This window comes from Leucoraja erinacea, chromosome 1 (genome assembly GCF_028641065.1).
Source record: "Leucoraja erinacea ecotype New England chromosome 1, Leri_hhj_1, whole genome shotgun sequence".
NCBI classification, from domain to species: domain Eukaryota; kingdom Metazoa; phylum Chordata; class Chondrichthyes; order Rajiformes; family Rajidae; genus Leucoraja; species Leucoraja erinaceus.
Window position 1 is genome coordinate 135204895 of NC_073377.1, and position 21951 is coordinate 135226845.

General features: G+C 44.1%; 1 protein-coding gene across 2 annotated transcripts in view; it reads left to right on the forward strand.

Moving 5' to 3' along the window:
- Window positions 1-9405, forward strand: part of slc49a3 (solute carrier family 49 member 3) — a 99276-nt gene extending 89871 nt beyond the window's left edge. Inside the window, exons 9-10 of one of the 2 annotated variants that reach the window (XM_055643729.1) lie at window positions 3444-3553; window positions 8650-9405. In XM_055643729.1, the coding sequence (XP_055499704.1) occupies window positions 3444-3553; window positions 8650-8789 (250 nt within the window). In that variant the 3' untranslated portion in view covers window positions 8790-9405. Of the gene's footprint in view, window positions 1-3443; window positions 3554-5974; window positions 6545-8649 lie in introns of those variants that run through there. The other variant, XM_055643736.1, reaches the window with a different exon arrangement.
- Window positions 9406-21951: the final 12546 nt, after the last annotated feature.

The window sequence follows — 21951 nt, forward strand, 5'->3', positions numbered from 1 at the left end:
TCAGGAGCTTCAAATTCCTGGGTGTGCATATCTCTGAAGATCTCTCCTGGTCCGAGAGCACTGATGCAATTATAAAGAAAGCACATCAGCACCTCTATTTCCTGAAAAGATTACGGAGAGTCGGTATGTCAAGGAGGACTCTCTCGAACTTCTACAGGTGCACAGTAGAGAGCATGCTGACCGGTTGCATCGTGGCTTGGTTCGGCAACTTGAGTGCCCAGTAGCGGAAAAGACTGCAAAAAGTTGTAAACACTGCCCAGTCCATCATTGGCTCTGACCTCCCTACCATCGAGGGGATTTATCGCAGTTGCTGCCTCAAAAAGGCTGCTAGCATCATCAAGGATCCACACCATCCTGGCCACTCACTCATCTCCCTGCTGCCTTCAGGTAGAAGTTACAGGAGCCTGAAATCTGCAACATCCAGGTTCAGGAAAAGCACTTTATCTGCTTATTTACGTGTGTGTATATATATATTTAATAGTATATGGTCACACTGATCTGTTCTGTATTTATTTATGCTTACTATATTCTGTTGTGCTGAAGCAAAGCAAGAATTTCATTGTCCTATGGGAGACATGACAATAAACTCTCTTGAATCTCTCTAATTGGTGATAGGAACAGGTAGAGGCCACTCGGTCCCTCAAGCCCATTCTGCCACTCGAGAATATCATGACACACTTGATTGCAGTCTTACTCTCCATCCAGTTCACTTGTAACCTTTCATTGTTGAATACCCATCAACCTCCGCCTTAATAATAACTCCATCCAATCGTTGAGGTAGAAATTTCCAAGGACTTGACCATTTGAGAGAAAACTTCAGCCGTGTATTGGAAATGGGCGACACATCACTTATTAACAGATGCCCCCAGCAACAGCTGCACACTCTCATCGCCCATCTATAACCCCTCTTAAGTTATCTTCCCAATGACTTTCATACCCAATTTTGTGACATTGGCAAATTTACCAATCATACTATTATTGCAAGGACAAGCCAAGGAACTACAGGCTGGGGAGCCTGATGTCAGTAGGCATTGTTTCTTAGGGACAAATCCTCAAGGATTTGGATAGACACAAATGGATTTGGGGTTGACCAAATGGCTTTGTGAGTGGGAAATCATGTCTGACAAATCTGATAGTTGTGTTGAAGAGGTCACCAAGAGGATTGATGAGGGCAAGGCAAGTGTGAGGTGATGTATTGTGAGAACGTCTAATGTGGTTAGACCAAAGTAAGTGGTAGTTCCCTAAAAGTGACATTGTAGGTAGAAAGGGCTGTGAAGAATGCAGATGGCATCCTTGCCTTCATAGGTCAGAGCATGGAATGTCAAAGTTGAGAGGTTATGTTACTACTTTATAAAGTCTGGACCTGGAGTATTGTCTGCCATTTCTGGTCAACACATAACAGAAATATTGTGGCTGTGCTGGGCAGTGCAGGACTTTCACAAGGATGGTGCCTGGACTGGAAGTCTTAAGGTTCAAGGAGACATTGGATAGGCAGGGCTTGTTATCCCTGGGATGAAGAATAACTTGATATACAGGTATATCAAGTTATAAGAACCATGGCTTGGGGAGATGGTCAGAATCATTTGCCCATTGCAGGAGCAACAAAAACAAGAGGGAAAGGTTTTGGTGAAAGTGGGAGGTTTGAAGGGGATCTGAGTGGAACGTTATGTATACTCAGTTGTTGATATCTGAAACTTGCTGAGCGAGGCAATGGTGGAATCAGATACGATCACTATGTTTAACAGATATTTCGACAGGTACACAAATAGGTGGATATCGTACCAATGGGGAAAATGGGTTTAATGTGGATGGGCAAAAAGGTTAGCGTGGATATGGTAGGCTGACGGGCCTCTTTATGCATATACAGGTATATATGCATATGCATATACAGGGCCTCATATGCATATAAGGACCTCTTTAAGCATATACAGGCTATGACTGACTAACTCCAGTTAATTGGCCTAACGTGGGTTTCCTTTCACAAGCTCATATAACATATAACCATATAATGGTTGCCTTTACCTGATTACATTGATTTTGTTTCCAAGCTTGTAATATTCCAATGTATATTCTTTGGTTTATCTCCCACCATGTTTGAATGAAGGAGTTACATTTACTTTTCCACTAGTTTCATTATTCCATTGACAGTACATCTGACAATGAAACACTCTTGTCTCTAATGGAACCATCCACATGTGCCAGTGCAGTCTGTTCATTGCAGGCACGCCATTTGGTTTAAAATGCTGGAAACAGCTGATGGCTCAAACAGCAGCTACATAAAGAACTGGTCAGTGTTTCAGGTCAGAGACTTTCTCTTTACTGCCTGACCTTAATCAATGTAACCAGGCAAAGTTAATATATTTGTGTAAGGGATGTCGCGGTGGCCAGTTCACTGGAGTTAGAGTCACGTTTGTACACTGCAAAGATAGTCCCTTCGGCCCACCACATCCATGCCAACCTTCCAGCAATTGCTTTTTTATTGCAGATTACCAGCATCTGCAATTGTTGAGTTTTCATTTTGAGTTTCCATATAACCATATAATAACCATATAACAATTACAGCACGGAAACAGGCCATCTCGACCCTTCTAGTCCGTGCCGAACACATAATCTCCCCTAGTCCCATATACCTGCGCTCAGACCATAACCCTCCATTCCCTTCCCATCCATATAACTATCCAATTTATTTTTAAATGATAAAAACGAACCTACCTCCACCACCTTCACTGGAAGCTCATTCCACACATCGCAACTTCTATACTCAATGCTCTGATTTATAAAGGCCAGCACACCAAAAGCTTTCTTTACCACCCTATCTACATGAGATTCCACTTTCAGGGAACTGTGCACAGTTATTCCCAGATCCCTCTGTTCACCTACATTCTTCAATTCCCTACCATTTACCATTTCAATTTGCCCTGCAACCTTTTAAATGATTCCCTTTTGCCCAGAGCCTTTATGAATTTCACATGAAATGACCAATCTTCTGCAGTCATTTCGAGTGCAGCATCTTAGGTTCATAGAGTTATAGAGCATGGATACAAGCCCTTCGGCCAATCTAGTCCATACTGACCTAACTGAGATAATCCCACTTGTCTGTGTTTGGACATCCTACATTTTAACTAAACCTCATGTCGGGGGTAGTTTGCATGGAAAAGGAAGATCTTCCAACTACATTGTTCCAGTTATCAATCCCCCAAATAGTTCCTTATGGGAAAGGTCATTGTTATTCAGCATTTTATTGCAGATGGCATTGTACAAATTCCAAAAATAACAGAGATTTGATACTGAGTCCAAGTTTCAGTTACGCAATAATCAAAGTGTCTATACTTGGTCCAGTCCCTGCCAATGGACGATGGGGAATATCATTTTCAAGTTAGTAAACAAGAGTGTGACTGCAGTGGCAAGCATGGTCTAACCTCTGTCTGCCTTCCCTTGTACAGGCAGCTTCAGGGAGCTCTATTTATTTTCTTTTTGCCGACGTTGGCACAGCCAGTGACGAGCGACGGTTCAGCGTGTCAGATTGGAGTGGGAGCAGCACTCGACTGGACAGGTTCGTGCATCTTCTGCCTTTTACTGAAGGATACAAAGATGATTTGCTGCGAGCAGGCCTTTACCAATTGCAGTTTGTTTGGTGGTTTAATAAGAGAGCTTATGGTAAAGTGTCAGCATGGACTGGGCTTTCGATTCAGAGGGAAAGGAACTGTGATCGCTGGCTCACTGAGTCTTTCTAGCCCCAGGAGAATTTCCAGAAACACCAAAACATAGAAAATAGATGCATGAGTAGGCCATTTGGCATTCGAGCCAGCTATTCAATATGATCAGGGTTGACCATCCAAAATCAGTATCCCGTTCCTGCTTTCTCCCCATATCCCTTGATTCCGTTAGTCCTAAGAGCTAAATCTAACTCTCTCTTGAAATCATCCAGTGAATTGGCCTCCACTGCCTTCTGTGGCAGAGAATTCCACAGATTCACAACTCCCTTGGTGAAAAAAATGTCCTCATGTCAGTCCTAAATGGCCTACCCCTTATTCTTAAACTATGTGACCCCTGGTTCTGAACTCCCCCAACTTCGGGAACATTTTTTTCTGCATCTAGCCTGTCCAATCCCTTAAGAATTTTTGTAGGTTTCGATAAGATCCCCTCGCATCCTTCTAAAGTCCAGTGAATACAAGCCCATTCCATTCTTTCATCATATGTCAGTCACTCCATCCCACACAAAACACATTTTAACATAAACATAACTCCTCTACATTTCTCACTGTGATGGAAGGCGAAAAAAAGTTAAACTCTCTTCCCTTCATTGTCCTGCGGTTGGGGTCCTCGAGTCCTCCGTTGACGGGACGATCTTGACTCCCGTAGCCGGCGGGGTTCGGGCCCTGAGCGTCGGGTCAATCAGCTCCTGCATCGGGGGGGATGTCAGCTCCCCCATGCCGGCAATCGGACCCCGGGTCGGGGCTGGTCGCACCTCTGGGTTGTTGGAGCTCCCGACATCTATGGTCTCCCCGAGACTGCGAGCTTGATGGTAAAGTCCGCAAGCCGCTGTGTTGGAGCGATTCCAGGCAAGGGATTGGCTCCAATGTTAAGTCCACGCCCCACGGTGGGGCTCAAAGTCAGTCCGAGGAAGCCTCCAGCTCCATCGATGGTAGGCTATAGAGCGACCGGAGATGCGATCTGGAAAATAATCACATCTCCAGCAAGGTAAGAAACAGACCCCACACAAAATAAACCGGAGAACATTTACTCGAACTTTTAACACGCACTAAAAATAAAAAAAGACGAAAAAACAGAGACTGTTGACGGGGCTGCCAATCATGCGGCGCCCCTGGTGGTGAATCATCATGTTCAGTACAGACATTGTGGGCCGAGGAACATGTTCAGGTGCTGTAATGTTCTATAATCTATAGGGCTGGGTTTTTCACAGAAAGCAGATTGTAAATTAAACGAGTGCACAGAAGCAACACCTGTTACTATACCTCCTCCCTCGACACTGGCCAGGGAACCCGACAGTCCTTTCAAGTTAGGCAGAGGTTCACTTGCACCTCCTCCAACCTCATCTACTGTTTCCGTTATTCAAGATGTGGACTTGTACATCGGCGAGACCAAACGTAGACTGGGCGATCGTTTCCCCGAACACCTTTGCTCAATCTGCCTGAACCAACCGGATCTCCCGGTTTCCCTTCCCAGACCTTTTTGTCCTCAGCCTCCTCCATTGTCAGAGTGAGGCTAAATACAAATTGGAGGAACAGCATCTCATATTTTGCTCGGGCAGCTTACAACCCAGTGGTATGAATATTGATTTCCCTCACTTCAGGTAGCCCCGGCATTCCCTCTTTCTCCATTCCTCCCCCCACCAGCTTCTCGTTCTCACCTAGCAAACAGCTAACAATGGCCTGCTTCTTTTATCATCGTTAATTTTTTGCATATCTTTCATTCATTGTTCTATATCTCTCTACATCACTGTCTACATTTCCCGTTTTCCTTTCCCCAGACTCTAGTCTGAAGAAGGGTCTCGACCCGAAATGTCACCTATTCCTTCTCTCCAGAGATGCTGCCTGACCCGCTGAGTTACTCCAACATTTTGTGTCTATGGAACCTTAGAGTCAGACAGCACAGAAACAGGCCCTCCTGACTGTTGCAACCAAGTACCTATCCTGCTTCCTAGGAAATGAGGAATGAAATTATGAAGGAGCTGGCAGAGATATTTGCATTATCTTTAGCCATGAAGGAGGTAATGCCGTATCTTCATTTAAGGGCTGCAAGGACAGTGGAAACTGGAGAGGGATCATGTTGCTTTCAGTCCCAAGAAAAGTGCTTTGTTCTGTACTGCTACATTATCTTAGAGCAGCTCTGGATATGAAACTCCGCGATAGCAAGATCCTGCAGCGAACAGTTCTTTGTGTTATGAAATGTGGTGGAACAATGCCTGGATTTTCAAAAGCCAATACTAATAAACTTTGTTGATTTCAAAAAGGTATTCGATAGTGTACATAGAGACACCCTGTGGCGAATTCTTAAAGTGTATGGCATCCCAGAGGCTTTCATAAACATCTTCAAGAACCTTTACAAGGGATCCAGTTGCTGTGTCAAGGTTGATTCAGGAAACACAGAGTTCTTTGATATTGTCACAGGGGTAAGACAAGGTTGCCTTCTATCCCCCTTACTGTTTATTGTCACGATCGACTATGTCTTGTGGAAGACAATGAACAAAGCTGACTTTGGAATACCGTGGAGAACATGAAGACGCCTCACAGACCTAGATTTTGCCGATGACATTGCACTACTAGCAGAGCCGAGACACACCCTTCAAGAGATGACAACCGCTCTGGAGGAGAATGCATCAAAGGTTGGATTAAAGATCAGCTGCCAGAAGACTAAGACCATGCGGACTAGAGACCAGCAGCCAATAGACCAACTGATAATCAATGGGGAACCTGTGGAAAACACCACAAGATTTACTTATCTTGGCAGCATGTTCACAGTAGATGGTGATGTAGAGGTCGACATCAACTCCTGTATTGGTAAAGCTGCATCAGTCTTCAGACGAATGCAGCCAATATGGTCTAGTGTTGGGATGTCCAAGATGCTAAATGTCAAGCTCTTCCAGTCCATAGTCCTCCCTACAGCCCTCTGTGCCAGTGAGACATGGAAAATCAATGTGGAGATGAAAAATAAATTGGATGCATTCCAACAATGCTGCTTGAGGAGGATCCTGAAGACTAGCTACAGAGACCACATCACAAACGATGAGATCTACCGGGAAACTGCAACAAAGCCTCTCAGCCTCACAGGATGAAATCGGCAGGCCATGTACTCAGAATGTCACCAGAACTTGCACCCAAGACAGCAATGACAGAAGAAGGAAAAGACTCGCATGGAGGCGAACATTCCAGAAGGGTTTGGAAGCCCGGGATGCTAACCTATCGAGGGTGGAAGACGTCGCACATAACTGAACTGAATGGCGAAAGCTTGCTGCCCAATGCACTCAACAGTGTGGGAGGAACTGAGTCTAAGTCTAAGCAAGAACAGTCCAGGGAATTTCAGCCCAGTGAGCCCAACATCAGTGGGGGGTGGGGGATTATGAGGGACGAGCTTTACACGCATTTGGAAAGGCAAGGACTGATTATGGATAGTTAGCATAGCTCTGTCTGTGGGAACTCGTATCTGACCTTGAGGTTTTTGGAGAGGATTGTAATGGAAGGCTAGCAGGTTTCGAGAATTTGGATCAATGATGGAGTAAGACAATATTTTAAAGCACATTTATTGAAGCAACAGTCAGGCAACGAGTAAATAGCAATAGAATAACATCATAACCTCAGATAAAGCAACAATAAACAGAAATAAACTACAATATAAATAGCTGCAGAAGATAGTGAATAACCATTGAGTTTCGCAGGTACTTCAGCCCTGAAGGCTGTAGCTTACAAAGCTTGTGGGCAGCTCTGTTTAACAGCCTGGACAATAGTCATAGAGTGATACTGCATGGAAACAGGCCCTTCAGCCCAACTTGCCCATACCAACCAACACTAGTCCCACCTGCCTGCGTTTGGTCCATATCCCTCCAAACCTGTCCTATCCATGTACCTATCTAACTGTTTCTTAAAGGTTGAGATAGTCTCTGCCTCAATTATCTCCCGTGGCAGCTTGTTCCATAGTCTAACATCTGTGGCTTTACCCTTGTCAACCTCTTTGATTACTTCTTCAAAAAACTCAATCAGATTTGCGACACACAATCTCCCATCCTATCTCTAATCAGCCCCTGTCTATCCAAATGAAGGATGAGAGGTGTTCTTATTGAAACATATAAGATTATTTCACCATTTAGAACAGAGATGAGGAAACACTTTTTCACACAGAGAGTTGTGAGTCGGTAGAATTCTCTACCTCAGAGGGTGGTGAAGGCCAGTTCTCTGGAAACTTTCAAGAGAGAGCTAGATAGGACTCTTAAAGATAGTGGAGTCAGGGGATACGGGGAGAAGGCAGGAACGGGGTACTGATTGTGGATGATCAGCCATGCTCACATTGAATGGCAGTGCTGGCTCGAAGGGCCGAATGGCATACTTCTGCATCTATTGTCTATTGTCAAATGCATACATATTCTATCCCTCAGAATTCTCGCCAGTAACTTGCCCACTACAGATGTTAGGCTCACTGGTCTTTAGTAGCTAGGCTTTTCCTTGCAGCTCAAGAGGCACAACATTAGCCTGGTATGGTGTTTGCCACCTTCACCACCCGACCTGTGTGTGTTCTCGCCTTCAGCAATCGTTGGGTTTGTACAGGAAGGTCCCTCCGTTTCTCAATACTCCCAGCATCACAACAAACAGTTGGAGTAACTCAGCGGGTCAGGCAGCATCTGTGAAGAACATGGGTATGTGACGTTTCAGCTTGGGACACCTCTTCAAACACCAGCATTCGTTGTTTATGTCCTACCCTTATTTGACCCGCAAAATGCATCACTTGCACGTAGGGAAAATAAACAGTGTCTGCCATCCTTCAGCCTGACCTGCAGCAGTGGCGCGTCAGCTACAAGCTGCAAGTTCCCAGTTGCCAGCGGTGGGATGCTGCTGCTCCCTGTTGCACTTGTCGGGAAGCTTCAGGATTGTGTATCAGTGGTAGATGACAGTAGGTGATGCCTGTTTGCTTCCACAGTTCCGACCTTGGTGCTGGCAGCTGTGTGCAGTCTGGAGGCTTGCTGCTTCGCCCTCTTCTTCCACACAGAGTACAAGCGGGTGAGTGCTGAAGGCTGTGGTGAGAACGCGTCTCTTCTCGACGGAGTGCCAACTGAATGAGTGCAACTTTATTGGCAACATCTGTTCCAGGAGACCTGTACAGTCATTAATTTGAGGTGTTTTTACAGGTGCATATTTGTAAATAATATTGAACTGATTTTATGGATTAAGTGGACAGTGAGGAAGATTATAATTCCCAATCAATGTACGTTTGGCAAGGGTATTTTTATCTTTCATTTTTCTAATTTGCTTTTTTTTTTAAAGTGTATATTCGTATGTTTATTTTTAAAAATGTACAGAGTATATTGCAACTAAGCCAGATTTTATTCTTAATATGTGAAAGTCCCTCTTGAGATTGTGAATGAGAAGTCCTGTAGTGAAGTTTGGAATCGGAGGGTAATGTAAAAGTGCTGTGGATGTGCAGGGTGAGCCTTCTCTATTCACATCTATTCCTGTATGTGCAATAACAAAGCAGAAACGCTGGAAGACCCAAATGGCACAATGTTTGAAAAGTAATATGCTGGGTCTCATATTTCAACAAGCTTGCATATAAGTTAGTAAATGAGGAATTAAAATCGGCATTAGAATCTAACTAGTAAATTAGCAGGAGGCTCACTCTCTCCCTCTCCCTCTCCCTCTCCCTCTCTCTCTCTCTCTCTCTCCCTCTCCCTCTCTCTCTCCCTCTCTCTCCATCTCCCTCCCTCTCCCTCTCTCTTTATCTCTCTCTCTCTCTCCCTCTCTCCCTCTCTCTCGCCCTCTCTCTCTCTCTCTCTCTATCTCTCCCTCTCTCCCTCTCTCTCTCTCTCTCTCCTCTCTCTCTCCCTCTCCCTCTCCCTCTCTCTCCCCTCTCCGTCTCTCCCTCTCCCTCTCTCTCTCCCTCTCCCCCTCCCCCTCTCTCTCTCTCCCTCCCTCTCTCTCCCTCCTTCTCTCTCTCTCTCTCCCTCTCTCCTCTCTCTCTCTCTCTCCTCCCCTCCCCCTCTCCGTCTCTGTCCGTCTCTCTCTCTGTCCGTCTCTCTCTCTGTCCGCCTCTCTCTCTGTCCGTCTCTCTCTCTGTCCGTCTCTCTCTCTCTGTCTCTTTCTCTGTCTCTCTCTGTCTCTCTCTCTCTCTCTCTCCTCTTTCTCTCTGTCTCGGTCTGTCTCTCTGTCTCTTTCTCTGTCCGTCCCTCTGTCTCTCGCTTCCTCTCTCGGTTGAAGTGAGGGCTGGTTGCCTTGAACAGAATATTGCACATTTAATATAGTTATTGTAAGATGATAGTGCACAGGATGGGCGAGGGGAGGCAGGAAAAACCATCGCTGCCTCTACTTGAGAACACCTATAAAATATGTTACAAAATCTTTTCTGAGGAATCTGATAAAGTTAGAAAGAAAACACTGGAACCAATTGGAAGTCGGGCTATGGAGAGAGAGGGTTGGGTTAATCAAGTATTCCTTATTTATAACTGAACTTTGCTGTTTGAATTGCTGCTGCTTTTACATCCAGGGTCTGTGCACAGAATCGTGGGTGAAGAATGAAGGGTCTTGGGGCTGGGATGTTACAGCCCTGCGTTACTTGTCAGACAAGGAACTGCAGATGTTGGTTTACTAAAAATGACACAAAGTATTGGGTGTTCAGCAGGTCAGGCAACACCTCTGACAACATGATAGGTGCCTTCTCGAAGAAGGGTCCTGACCCGAAACATCACCTATCCACGTTCTCCGGCATTATTTGTGATGTTTCCAGGGTTACTCAAAGGTTTCTGCCAAAAACTGATGGATATTTAATTAATTTCAGTGTTGTGTTCGAAGATGTCAGCAATTATGTGTAAATATATCACTTGCGCACTTTATCATGGCTCCGTAGAAAGGTACGTTTTTAAAAAAGGATTTGGATTAACGAGATTTGACTTGATTGCGGGAGAGGAAATACTGGATGTAGGTTTTGTGGAGTAGCATAGATCAAGGAGCAAGTGTCACCTGGGATCTTTGTATCAGAAAGTTTGGTGTAACTGGAAGGGCAACAAGCAACCTCATTAATTAGAAGTAGGTCACATTGTGGATTTAAAACTGACCAAGCCAGGGTCAATTGGAATTAAAAGTTGGCAATTGCATCACAAGTCAACGATAGTGATCCTCGTTAGAGAAGGTCTGGATATTTACTCAAAATATGCTGTCCCAGGACGAAGTCATGAAAGATGAACCCATTGTTCCATGGCCGGTGACGGCAAGAGAAAAAGATGCATGGAAGATGACAACTTGCTGGCACAAGAAAGACTTCGTCAAATGTGGGACGTGGGAGGAAGGTATATAAAAGAATTTTCAAAAAGAAACTAGGGGATGGCAACTAATCTACTAAAGAAAGTTTCTAAAAATGTAAGGTACATAAATAACGATTGGTACAAGAAGGCTTGGCAGTGATTGGGGACCAAATAAGATATCTACTTATGAAAGCAAAGGAACTAAATGGGTAATTTCCATCATCATTTATCAAGGAGGATGCTACTAGATGTAGTGAATGAGATGGCTGTGATGGTGGAAGGGGCACAATTTACATAGGAGATGCTAGAATGACAAGCCTTGGATTGTGGGTCCACATAGGTTACGTTCCAGTACACATGCATTTGTGTGCAAAGTAAGCCTGAGAATAGTCTATTTTCTTATTGATTCCCAAATCCGACCTGCGTATTCTGGTTTGGTCGCATTTCATGCATCCTGGGATGCTGAGGGAAGAACCTGCCAAAGCTGCAGATATTGGACATAATCCATTCCCTACAAACGTAGATGATGGCAGAGGTCTAGAATTGCAGTTCTGTTTAAAAATTGGATGCAAAAGAAAAATAAATAATGTTTTGGAAGTGTTCTAATTACTAATGCATTTAATGGTATCTCTGGACTCTCAGCAGGCATTTGATAAACTATGTAAGATTGTCAGCAAAACCCGTTTGTGCTGTCCTTATTATAATTTCCATGTAACTTCATCAGACCTGCTGTAAATGTGCACCTTACTGGAGTTACAGTCTTTAATCCGGGAGTGCCCATTGTACTCGGTCTTTCTGCTGAAATCCGTGTGCAGTTGGATGGTGTAAGGTGGTACCTGAAACCTTTCCATCCAGAACGTCATTTATGTTTGGGATCATGTTTAGGGTATGTTTCCATTCTGCTTTAATTTACTTATTCAATGGGAATTTTGAAAAGTGTCATTGATTATTTTTTACCTGTTGCACTTTTTCTGTTGAGTAGCAAATATGTCTCAAGTGATTAAAAAAAATTAGACCAACTTGGAGTTTACGATTATATACTCATAATTTGAGATCATAAGGAACTCCCTGATAGATCATAGTTATTGATGATATTTAATTCCATCTGGACTTTGAACAGCTCCATATTTCCATTAAAACTGCTTGTATTCCTCCCAAATTCAGTGGGGAATCCGTAAGATGGCAATGTTGGTGTTTGTTAATTATTTGAGCTATTTAATTTTAAATCATTTTAAAGGACGTGTAGGAAGGAACTGCAGATGCTGGTTAAAACAGAAGATAGACCCAAAAAGCTGGAGTCACGCAGCATCTATGGAGCAGTGTGCTGTTTTGGTCCCCTAATTTGAGGAAGGACCTTCTTGCTATTGAGGGAGTGCAGCATAGGTTTACAAGGTTAATTTCCGGGATGGCGGGACTGTCATATGCTGAGATAATGGAGCAGCTGGGCTGGAGTTTAGAAGGATGAGAGGGGATCTTATTGAAACATATAAGAATAGTAAGGGTTTGGACACGCTAGAGGCAGGAAACATGTTCCCGATGTTGGGGGAGTCCAGAACCAGGGGTCAGAGTTTTAAGAATAAGGGGTAAGCCATTTAGAACGGAGACAAGGAAACACTTTTTCTCATAGAGTTGTGAGTTTGTGGAATTCTCTCCCTCAGTGGGTGGTGGAGGCTGGTTCTCTGGATACTTTCAAGAGAGAGCTAGATAGGGCTCTTAAAGATAGGGGAGTCTGGGGATATTCAATTCAATTCAATTCAACTTTAATGTCATCGCACACATACAAGTATCAGTACAACGAAATGTAGTTTTGCGTCAGTCCGTAGTAGTTGTACATAAAGAGAAAAAACAAGAAAAAAATAGAAAGAGAGAAGATACAGAATAATCAGGAAATACAGAATGATTAAACAAAGGGGGACGGAGGGACCAGAGAAATCTATCGTCGGGACTCCGAGTTCAGCAGTGTAATTGTGTTGTTATAGAAGCTTTTCCTCATCCTGCTGGTACGTGACCTGAGGCTCCTGTACCGCCTCCCTGATGGGAGGAGGGCAAAAAGTCCATGGTTGGGGTGTGAGGGGTCTTTGATGATCTTCCCAGCCCGTCTCAGAGTTGCAACGCAAGTAGATAGGGTGGTGGAGGAGGTTTTCTGTATGCTTCATACGTCGGGGTATTGAGTCAAAGAGTCAGCAAGTCAGGCAGGTTTGCAGGAGAGAGGAGAACGGAGAGAAGGGAGGGAGAGGGGGAGATAGAGAGGGAGGGGGAAAGAGTGAGAGGGGGAAGAGAGGAGGGAGAGAAGAAAGGGGGAGAGAGATGGGGATAGAGGGGCAGGGCTGCCAACTCATGCATTGAACGTGAGAATCACTCATTTCTCCAAATTCTCACGCTGATCACAAATTTCTCACGCTCTGTCACGGGCCACGGGTGTTGGAAGCAGAAGCAGCGGCGGGGACAGATGCGGACGGGGAGCGGGGATGGCGAGTGTTTGCCGGCTGGCGTCGCTCACTGTAGCTCCGGCCATGGAACAGCCTCAGTGCAAGAGCCCCAGGCTGTTGGAGGCGTCAGAAGCGTTGCGCCACTGCCATGAGAGTCTCTGTGGCAAATTCGCCCAGGTGACCGGCATGGATCAGGCTGCGGCTCGGTGCATCCTGGAGGACAACCAGTGGCTGCTGGAAGTAAGTACAATGCACTGGGTAGAAACGGTGGAAGATAGTGGACTTCAAATGGGAGAGGTTGGAGAAAGCATCCTGCTTGCCTGCTAGATTTTCACTTACTTTAACTGCAGGAAAAATGTTCCCGATGTTGGGGTAGTTCAAAACCAGGGGTCCCAGTTTAAGAATAATGGGTAGGTCAGTTAGGACTGAGATGAGCACAAACTTTCTTCACGCAGAGAGTTGTGAATCTGTGGAATTCTCTGCCACAATAGGCAGTGCAGGCCAATTCACTGGATGTTTTCTAGAGAGAGTTACATTTAGTTCTTGGGGCTAACGGAATCGAGGGATATGGGGATAAAACCAGGAAAGAGGTACTGATTTTCGATGAACAGCCATGATCATATTGAAGGCAGTGCTGGCTCGAAGGGCCGAATGGCCTATTCCTGCACCTATTTTCTATGTATTTATGCTTGAGTATATGGCAATAAAACTCGCTCACTTGATTTTGAAGAATTCATGCATGGTGGACGTATAATGTAGTCATAGAGTGATACAGTGTGTAAACAGGCCCTTCGGCGCAACTTGCCCACACCCGCCAACATGTACCAGCTACGCTACCTGCTTTTGGCCAATACCTCCAAACCTGTCCTATCCATGTATCAGTTTAACTGTTTCTTAAATGTTGGGATAGTCCCTGTCTCAACTACCTCCTCTGGCAGCTTGTTCCATAGACCCACCACCCTTTGTGTGAAAAAAGTTACCCCTTAAAAAGTTACCTCTTAAAAATACTTCATACAAAAAATTTAAATCATACTTCTACAATGCACTAAAACATGATTTTAATACATCAAATTTCAAAATGTCCCTACCCTGGGAGGGGGACACCCCCCTCCAACACACTCCCCGCACTCGGTTGCTCCACTCCCTCACCGGGTACCCCCAAGGCCAGTGATCGCGCAGCCCCCCCCACTTTCAAACGCGTTCCGTGGCCCCTGGTTCAGACGGAGAACACTGCCTGATGTGAGCGGGGAACTGAGGCCAGTTGTCCGTGATGTCTGGATCCCAATGCTCAGAGCTTCATGTTTCAGAGTTGGTTAATGTTATTGATTTGTAATTAGCCTGATTTGTAATTAGTTGACAAAACCTTAATTGTTTAATCCAGAATATCCAGGGGGATGGGATAAGTGTAATATTAATATGACATGCAAGGTGTCAGAATGTCTGTCACAACATGCAGCCCCGATAACCCATTATTTCCTTCCGTTAAATATTGGGAAGGTAGCACTATTGTCATTTGCCAACTCTTATGTTTGTTTACTTCACTGACTATTTCTTAAACCCCCCCCCCCAATTCCTTTGACAGGTTGAATAGAAATGTCCCCAATCTCGTTGTGTTATTAATTGAACACGTAAATGAACATCCTCAAGGAGTGTGATCAGATGGAAACTGATTCAGATGCGATATTTAAGAGCTTGTTCAAAGAAGGGGTATACTTTAAAGGAGTGACAGAGATACTTGCAAGGGAATGAGTTAGGAAATTATTATTTGTCTTTAGTTTTAGCTTGAACCAGGACATCTGAAGATTCAAAGTTTAATATCGTAATTGTGCTGATACTGACCCCCAACCAACCACGTAATGAATATCATCCATTCCGGAGGTTTTACTTTTATGATGCCATTTAAACTTCATTTGGATTTCAATCGCTTCAATGTAAAAGTAATTGGGAATGGGGAGCATTGGAATGAAAATGTGCCCTTGGTACATATTAATTGTAATATAATAAGGTATGCATGTTGGTAGGTGCAATCAAAACAAAGATCTTTTTTATCATTGTTGTGTTATGAATACCACAGAAAATATTATATACTCTCAAGATCACATTTAATCTTGCAAATGCAGTCCAATATATAGTTATTGGACTTTGCATTTCGGATAAGTCCCAGATGAGAGGAAGACGGCAAAATACTGAAAAAATTGGGGGTGAAAATGACTTCAGGACTGTTCGTTAGGAAAATGAAAGAAATGGTACAGAATACTTATACAGCTGAGCGAGTATAATTTTATGGATGAGAAATTGTGTTCAGCCAATTGATGACTTATTTGACAAAGTAACTAGCATGTTAGATAACAAGGAAGCCAATGGATGTAGCAAATTTTGTTATACATAATTTGGACTGTGAAGGTTGCCATAAAAGATTACCGCATTAGATAAGCACCTGTGGATTTGTACATAATAGGTTAAGTCCAGGGGGAGTATAGAAGCTGGGATGTAATGTTAAAATTGTACAAGGCATTGGTGAGACCAAATCTGGAGTATGGTGTACAATTTTGGTCGCCCAATTATAGGAAGGATGTCAACAAAATAGAGAGAGTACAGAGGAGATTTACTAGAATGTTGCCTGGGTTTCAACAACTAAGTTACAGAGATAGGTTGAATAAGTTAGGTCTTTATTCTCTGGAGCGCAGAAGGTTAAGGGGGGACTTGATAGAGGTCTTTAAAATGATGAGAGGGATAGACAGAGTTGATGTGGACAAGCTTTTCCCTTTGAGAATAGGGAAGATTCAAACAAGAGGACATGACTTCAGAATTAAGGGACAGAAGTTTAGGGGTAATATGAGGGGGAACTTCTTTACTCAGAGAGTGGTAGCGGTGTGGAATGAGCTTCCAGTGGAAGTGGTGGAGGCAGGTTCATTGGTATCATTTAAAAATAAATTGGATAGGCATATGGATGAGAAGGGAATGGAGGGTTATGGTATGAGTGCAGGCAGGTGGGACTAAGGGGAAAAAAAGTTGTTCGGCACGGACTTGTAGGGCCGAGATGGCCTGTTTCCGTGCTGTAATTGTTATATGGTTATATGGGTCAGATATGGGGCTTTATGTGTGGGCCAGATATATTGTCAGTGCAGAGGGGCGAGGAGAAAGGCCAAGTGTGCATCCAGAGTCAAGGTCTGGAATAGTACTAGGTGTGCACGGACAAGGGGAGTGTTCAGCACTGGGAACCTAAGCAGGTAAGCAGCTATGATCAGGGTAGAATAGGGGGACCAGGTGTAAGGCTGGACTCAGGGTCAGGAATGGGAGAAGGTATGCAACTGGAGTCAGGGTCAGGAGTAGTACCAGGTGTGCAGTGAGACCTAGGTTGGTCAACATGGGCCAAGTGTTTGAATATATTCTGATTTCCATTCATGAATATACTAAGATCATTCAAGTGCTGTTGATCAGAGCCTGGCTCTACTGTGGAATGTAATTAGGAATGTAATTAAATCTAACCTTATTCATAGCTCCCTCGGGCTTGGTCTCTCGCAATTTCTCACTCCCAGTTCTCACCCAATGTTCGCAGCCCTGATAAAATGATGAGAGGCAGAGATAGGGTAGACAGAACTTTTTTCCAAGATTGAAATGTCAAATACTAGAGGGAAATTATTTAAGATGAGAGGGGCAAAGTTTAAGATGTATAGATTGATTTACAGCTTTTACATTGATTTTTCTAAATGAGATTTAAAGGAAACTAGATGGAAGCAGAATGGTGGGATGGAATTTGAAGGAGTGCTGGATGTAGAAGGCTGGACCAGTCAGACTCCAAGCATAGGCAGGGAGTGGGGAGGGAATATTGAGACTCTGGTGGCTGAAGTTTAGTTTAGTTCAGAGATACAGCACGGAAACGGGCCCTTTGGCCCACCGTGTCCGCGCCAACCAGCGATCCCCGCACATTAACACTTTAATGGAACTGTACAATAGCAAATGGCAGATAGAGGAACAGAAATGTGGGATCAAAGTTTAAAGCTTTCTCTGCAGAAGGTAATGAATGCCTGGAACCTGCTACCATGGTTGGTGGAGGCAGATATGACAGTGGTGTTTAAGAGACGTTTGGATAGGCACATGGATATGCAGGGAATGGAGGGATGTGGATCATTTGCAGGCAGAGATTAGCGTCATGTTCAGCACAGACATTGTGGGCCGAATGGCCTGTTCCTGTGCTGTACTGGTCTATGTTCTATAATTTAATTATGGAAACAATTATTCGAGGTATAAACGTGAGTAATAGCTGTTTGGCCGGGATCCTATTGAAGGGCCAGCAGACTCGAGGGGCAGAATGGCCTCCTTATACTATGATCCACTCATTCCAGAAATCTTCTGAATTAGGAGGGGTCAATTGGAACATAGCTGGAGCAACTTTGCAAATGATATCCGGTTGAAAGGCAGCCTGCTCCTGCTTCCATCGATCCAAGACAAGACATCTATGCCCACAGGACAGTGCAAACTCTCCTGGGGAAACAGAAACTAGTGTTGTTATGGCCTCTGCAGATTGTAGTAAAACTTTTGTGTGTTGAGCAATGATGAATAGAGAGGTATTTGACGAGTCCCATCAGAAATCTATGGTCAGGTTGACCTTGCCTGCCTCAATCTGTTGTGAGACGCTCGATCCTGAATATCCGAATAAAATAATATTTAATGTTCTTGATTCTGGTTACTGTGGAAGTGTGGACAGGACAGGGGCTGAGGCAGAAGTTTAGTTTTGCTCCTGTTGGATGGTGCAGAGGGTTTGGTGGTGTTGTGACCTTGTTATATCGTGTTCTAATGCTGGGTTCCCTGGCCTGGTGACCAGGCAATCGGCCTGAGCCTTTGGCAGGAACGGCTTCCAGCTCCACAGCTGGGCCAACGTCAGCGGAACTGATCAGTAACAGAAGCATCCACACTCCTACCGTCTTTGGCAGATTCTGCTCGCTTTGAAAACTATCTTTGGTTGGTATTAATTATCCTTGCCTGTTTTCAGGTTGGTGGCCTCATCTATTCCAACCTTATTTTATTTCTATTTCACATTTCCAGCATCTGCAGTTATTTTTGTAATTTCCTGACCTGTTCTCAGATGAGTGCTTCCCCACTGCATAGTGCAGACATACCACTGCTTTGAGGATATTTGCTGCTCATTAAATGTGTATGTATGTTATAAATGTATGGAATATATACTATGCTGGAAGAGTCATTGTTACGCTGCTTTCAGATCAAGAATTGTTCAGATCTAACATCTCAGGCTGCTGTGATTGTTCAGATTTTCCAGTTATTGATGTAAGTCATTTCAAAGTTCCCTTTTGTTCACCTCATTCCTGACACTATTAGCGAATGTGCCATAAGGCTTTCTGGCTCATTTTGTTTTATTTTTCATCCACCTTTGCCAGCTGTTGCTTGAATAAACGTCACAGATTTGTTTTGCAGCATCTCGCCAGAGTAACCTCACTAAAGTAGGGTTATTATTCATCTGTGGAATCCGGCACCAAGCAGGCCCTGAACTTGCTGAAGGTGCATGTCCCAGGCAGGAGCCTGAGGCAGGTGCACTGTCTGGAGACAAGCCTTGCACACTGTGACTCACTCACTACATCAGCTAGGACCACTCTCCAATGTGAAGAGTTTTTTATGCATAGATTTGTGATATACTTGTTATGCCTCTCGGTGGTGGGCTGCAGGTTGGGTGTGAGCCCCGTGTGGGGACTGGCTCGGCAGCCATGAGGAGGCTCAGTCAGACTGAGCTGGGATCTGGGGGAAGACAGGGAGAATGTAAACTGTTGAGACGGCAACATATGTGGAGAACTGATCCTAGTGGACCAAACATGAATTTGTACTTTATTACATCAATTAATAAAATATTAACAAATTTCCTGCTTATTTTGTGCCTGACCACTTTGCATGAAAAGACAAGTTGTATTCTCATTTTAATAGTATAGATCAAAGTTTTTTTTTAGGACAAGTGCTCAACGCCAACCTGTATCTGCATTGCTCTCTTACACAGGAGAATCAAAGTGAAGTAGTTAGTCTGAGTCGTCAGCCTCTCGAATGATCTGTTCCTTCCTGGTGCTGGGGGGGGGGGGGGGGGGGGGGGGGAGGAGGAGGGGGGGGGGGGGGGGGGGGGGGGGGGGGGGGGGGGGGGAGGGGGGGGGGGGGGGGGGGAGGGAGGGGGGGGAGGGGGGGGGGGGGGGGGGGAGGGAGAGAAGGGTAAGAGTCTTGGGAGCTGCAGGAAATTCCAGGGTGGGGGACATAGAGTAGGTTTTGATCCACATCAAGATGATCTATGAGTATTTGGCAATAGAAATCCTGCTCTTTAACATAATTGACATAGAACAGCACAGGAACAAGCCCTTCAGCCCTCAATGTCTGTGCTGACCATGATGCCAAGGCCAACTCGTATCTAAGGTCATATAATCCATATCCCTCCATATCCATGTACCTAATCCAAAGGTCATTTAAACACCACTATCATATCTGCCTCCACCACCATCCCTGACAATGTATTCTTGGCCCTCACCACCTGGCGTTTGGTTTGCATGATTCTTGTCACATGCACTGAGATACAGTGAAGAGCTCTTGTTTGTGTGCTATCCAGTCAAATCAAATCAGGCTGCATATGAGTACAATGAAGCCTCACACAAGCGCAACAGATACACCAAAGAGAAAACTCCCACTCTACTCTGTAGTGTCATAGCATTGTAGCGTTACAGTTGCAGAGTAAATATATCTTGGCGCACAATGATGGGAGAACATCTTAACACGGTTTGTACGGAGGGAATGGACATTTCCTCAGCCTGGTGCAGTTGAGGGAGATAAAGTCTGGCAAATGCTTGGTGGATACAGGTGAGATTATTGAACTTTATTGAATGCTGTGTTTACAAACCTGCTGCCACTGCAAGAGAGAGAGAGATTCACTGTTCCGTTTTGGTACATATGACAATAAAACACTTGATATAATTTTGAAACAAACAAGTAATGCAAGAGTGGGAGAGTACACACTTGACACAACTTGCAAACATAGACCAATACAGCACAGGAGCAGACTCTGCAGAACAGATACAATATGTCAAATGGCCTCCTTCTCTTCCTGTCTTTGGAACTTTGGTCCATAATGTCGGTGCTGAACATGCTGCCAAACTAACCTCCTGCCTGCACATAATTCATATCCCTCTATTCCCTGCTTATCCATGTGTATATCTTCATGTCTTAAAACACCACTATCATATCTGCCTCCACCACCACCAGCATGATCCAGACTTGCCCCATACCATGGATGAATGAATGATGTTCATCTATGTATATTTATCAACCTTTTGTAAAATTGGAGATAATTTTACAGATGTTTCTGAGTTTATTATTCTTTCCACACACAGAATTACATTCAGAAGAAGGCTAATATAGACAACAGTGCAATATATTTAACCACCCATTTACTCAACAGTTTCTAAGTCGGCACAACCTGATTCAATGACCATGGAGTCACGCAGATTGTCAGAGCAGGAGTTGGTGGCATGGTAGTCAGATCAACGTTCAACACCAGACTCACATTCAGTATAACACGTTGTGTACAAGTAACATCCCCACGGGATTTCACCGGAAAACTAACATTACATGACACCAACTGGAATAAGATATTAGAAGTAAACAATTTTCTGTACATTTTCGGTCCTATTCATTTGCACACCTCATGCTTGCTTTTAACAACGACATTGACAGTTAAAATGGATTCCAGCAGCCTACAAAAACGATGAACGCAACCACACAGATATCCACAGTGCATGAAAGGGGCAGTTTATTTCATGGTTACACAAAGCATTGGTATTTTCATGAGAAATCTATTCCGTTTTAAACATTTTCAACGTTTTATCTTTTGGAATGTCAAGAGTGTGATTGGTTCCAATCTATGCAAGGTAGCTAAACATATTACTACATCTTCTTACCAAAATGCAATATAATAAATTCCACAGATACCTCCCAGCAAAGGACATAATAAAGTGTCCTTCACAGGCACTTTCAAAACCAGCAGAGCCACAGTGTAGAAACAGCGCTGTTACTATGAGTATTCACTGGTTCATGCCCGACATTAGGGGAAAACAAGCATCTTTTGGTAATAAGGTATTGGAGACAGTTTTGGGTCTGTAGCTTGCACCCACGTTTAAGCTTGGCACTCTATTTATTCCTTTAAATGCCCTGTACTGGTCTTGTCCAGAAAACAATGCCAAGACACCAACAAAGACAGTTATATGTTACAGGCTTCTATGTTGCTGGCCAACCTTTACATTTAACTATGCTGATCTAGGTCAGGCACCCCACATGGTTCATCTGTGCAGGGAAACGGGCAAATCCACAGAAAATCATAAGGATTGTTTGTGAAATTATTGTAGTGGATTAAAATATTGCTTTAATACACTAAGACAACCTTTCAGCTTTGGTCAGTAAAACAGTCAATTTTTTCTTTTCCCTCTGCAGGAAAATAAGGTGTAAATATTGCAATTCCAGATGAGTCAAAATGAATCTGTCCCTTGTTGAGTAACGTGGTCACAAGAAGTATGTGGAATG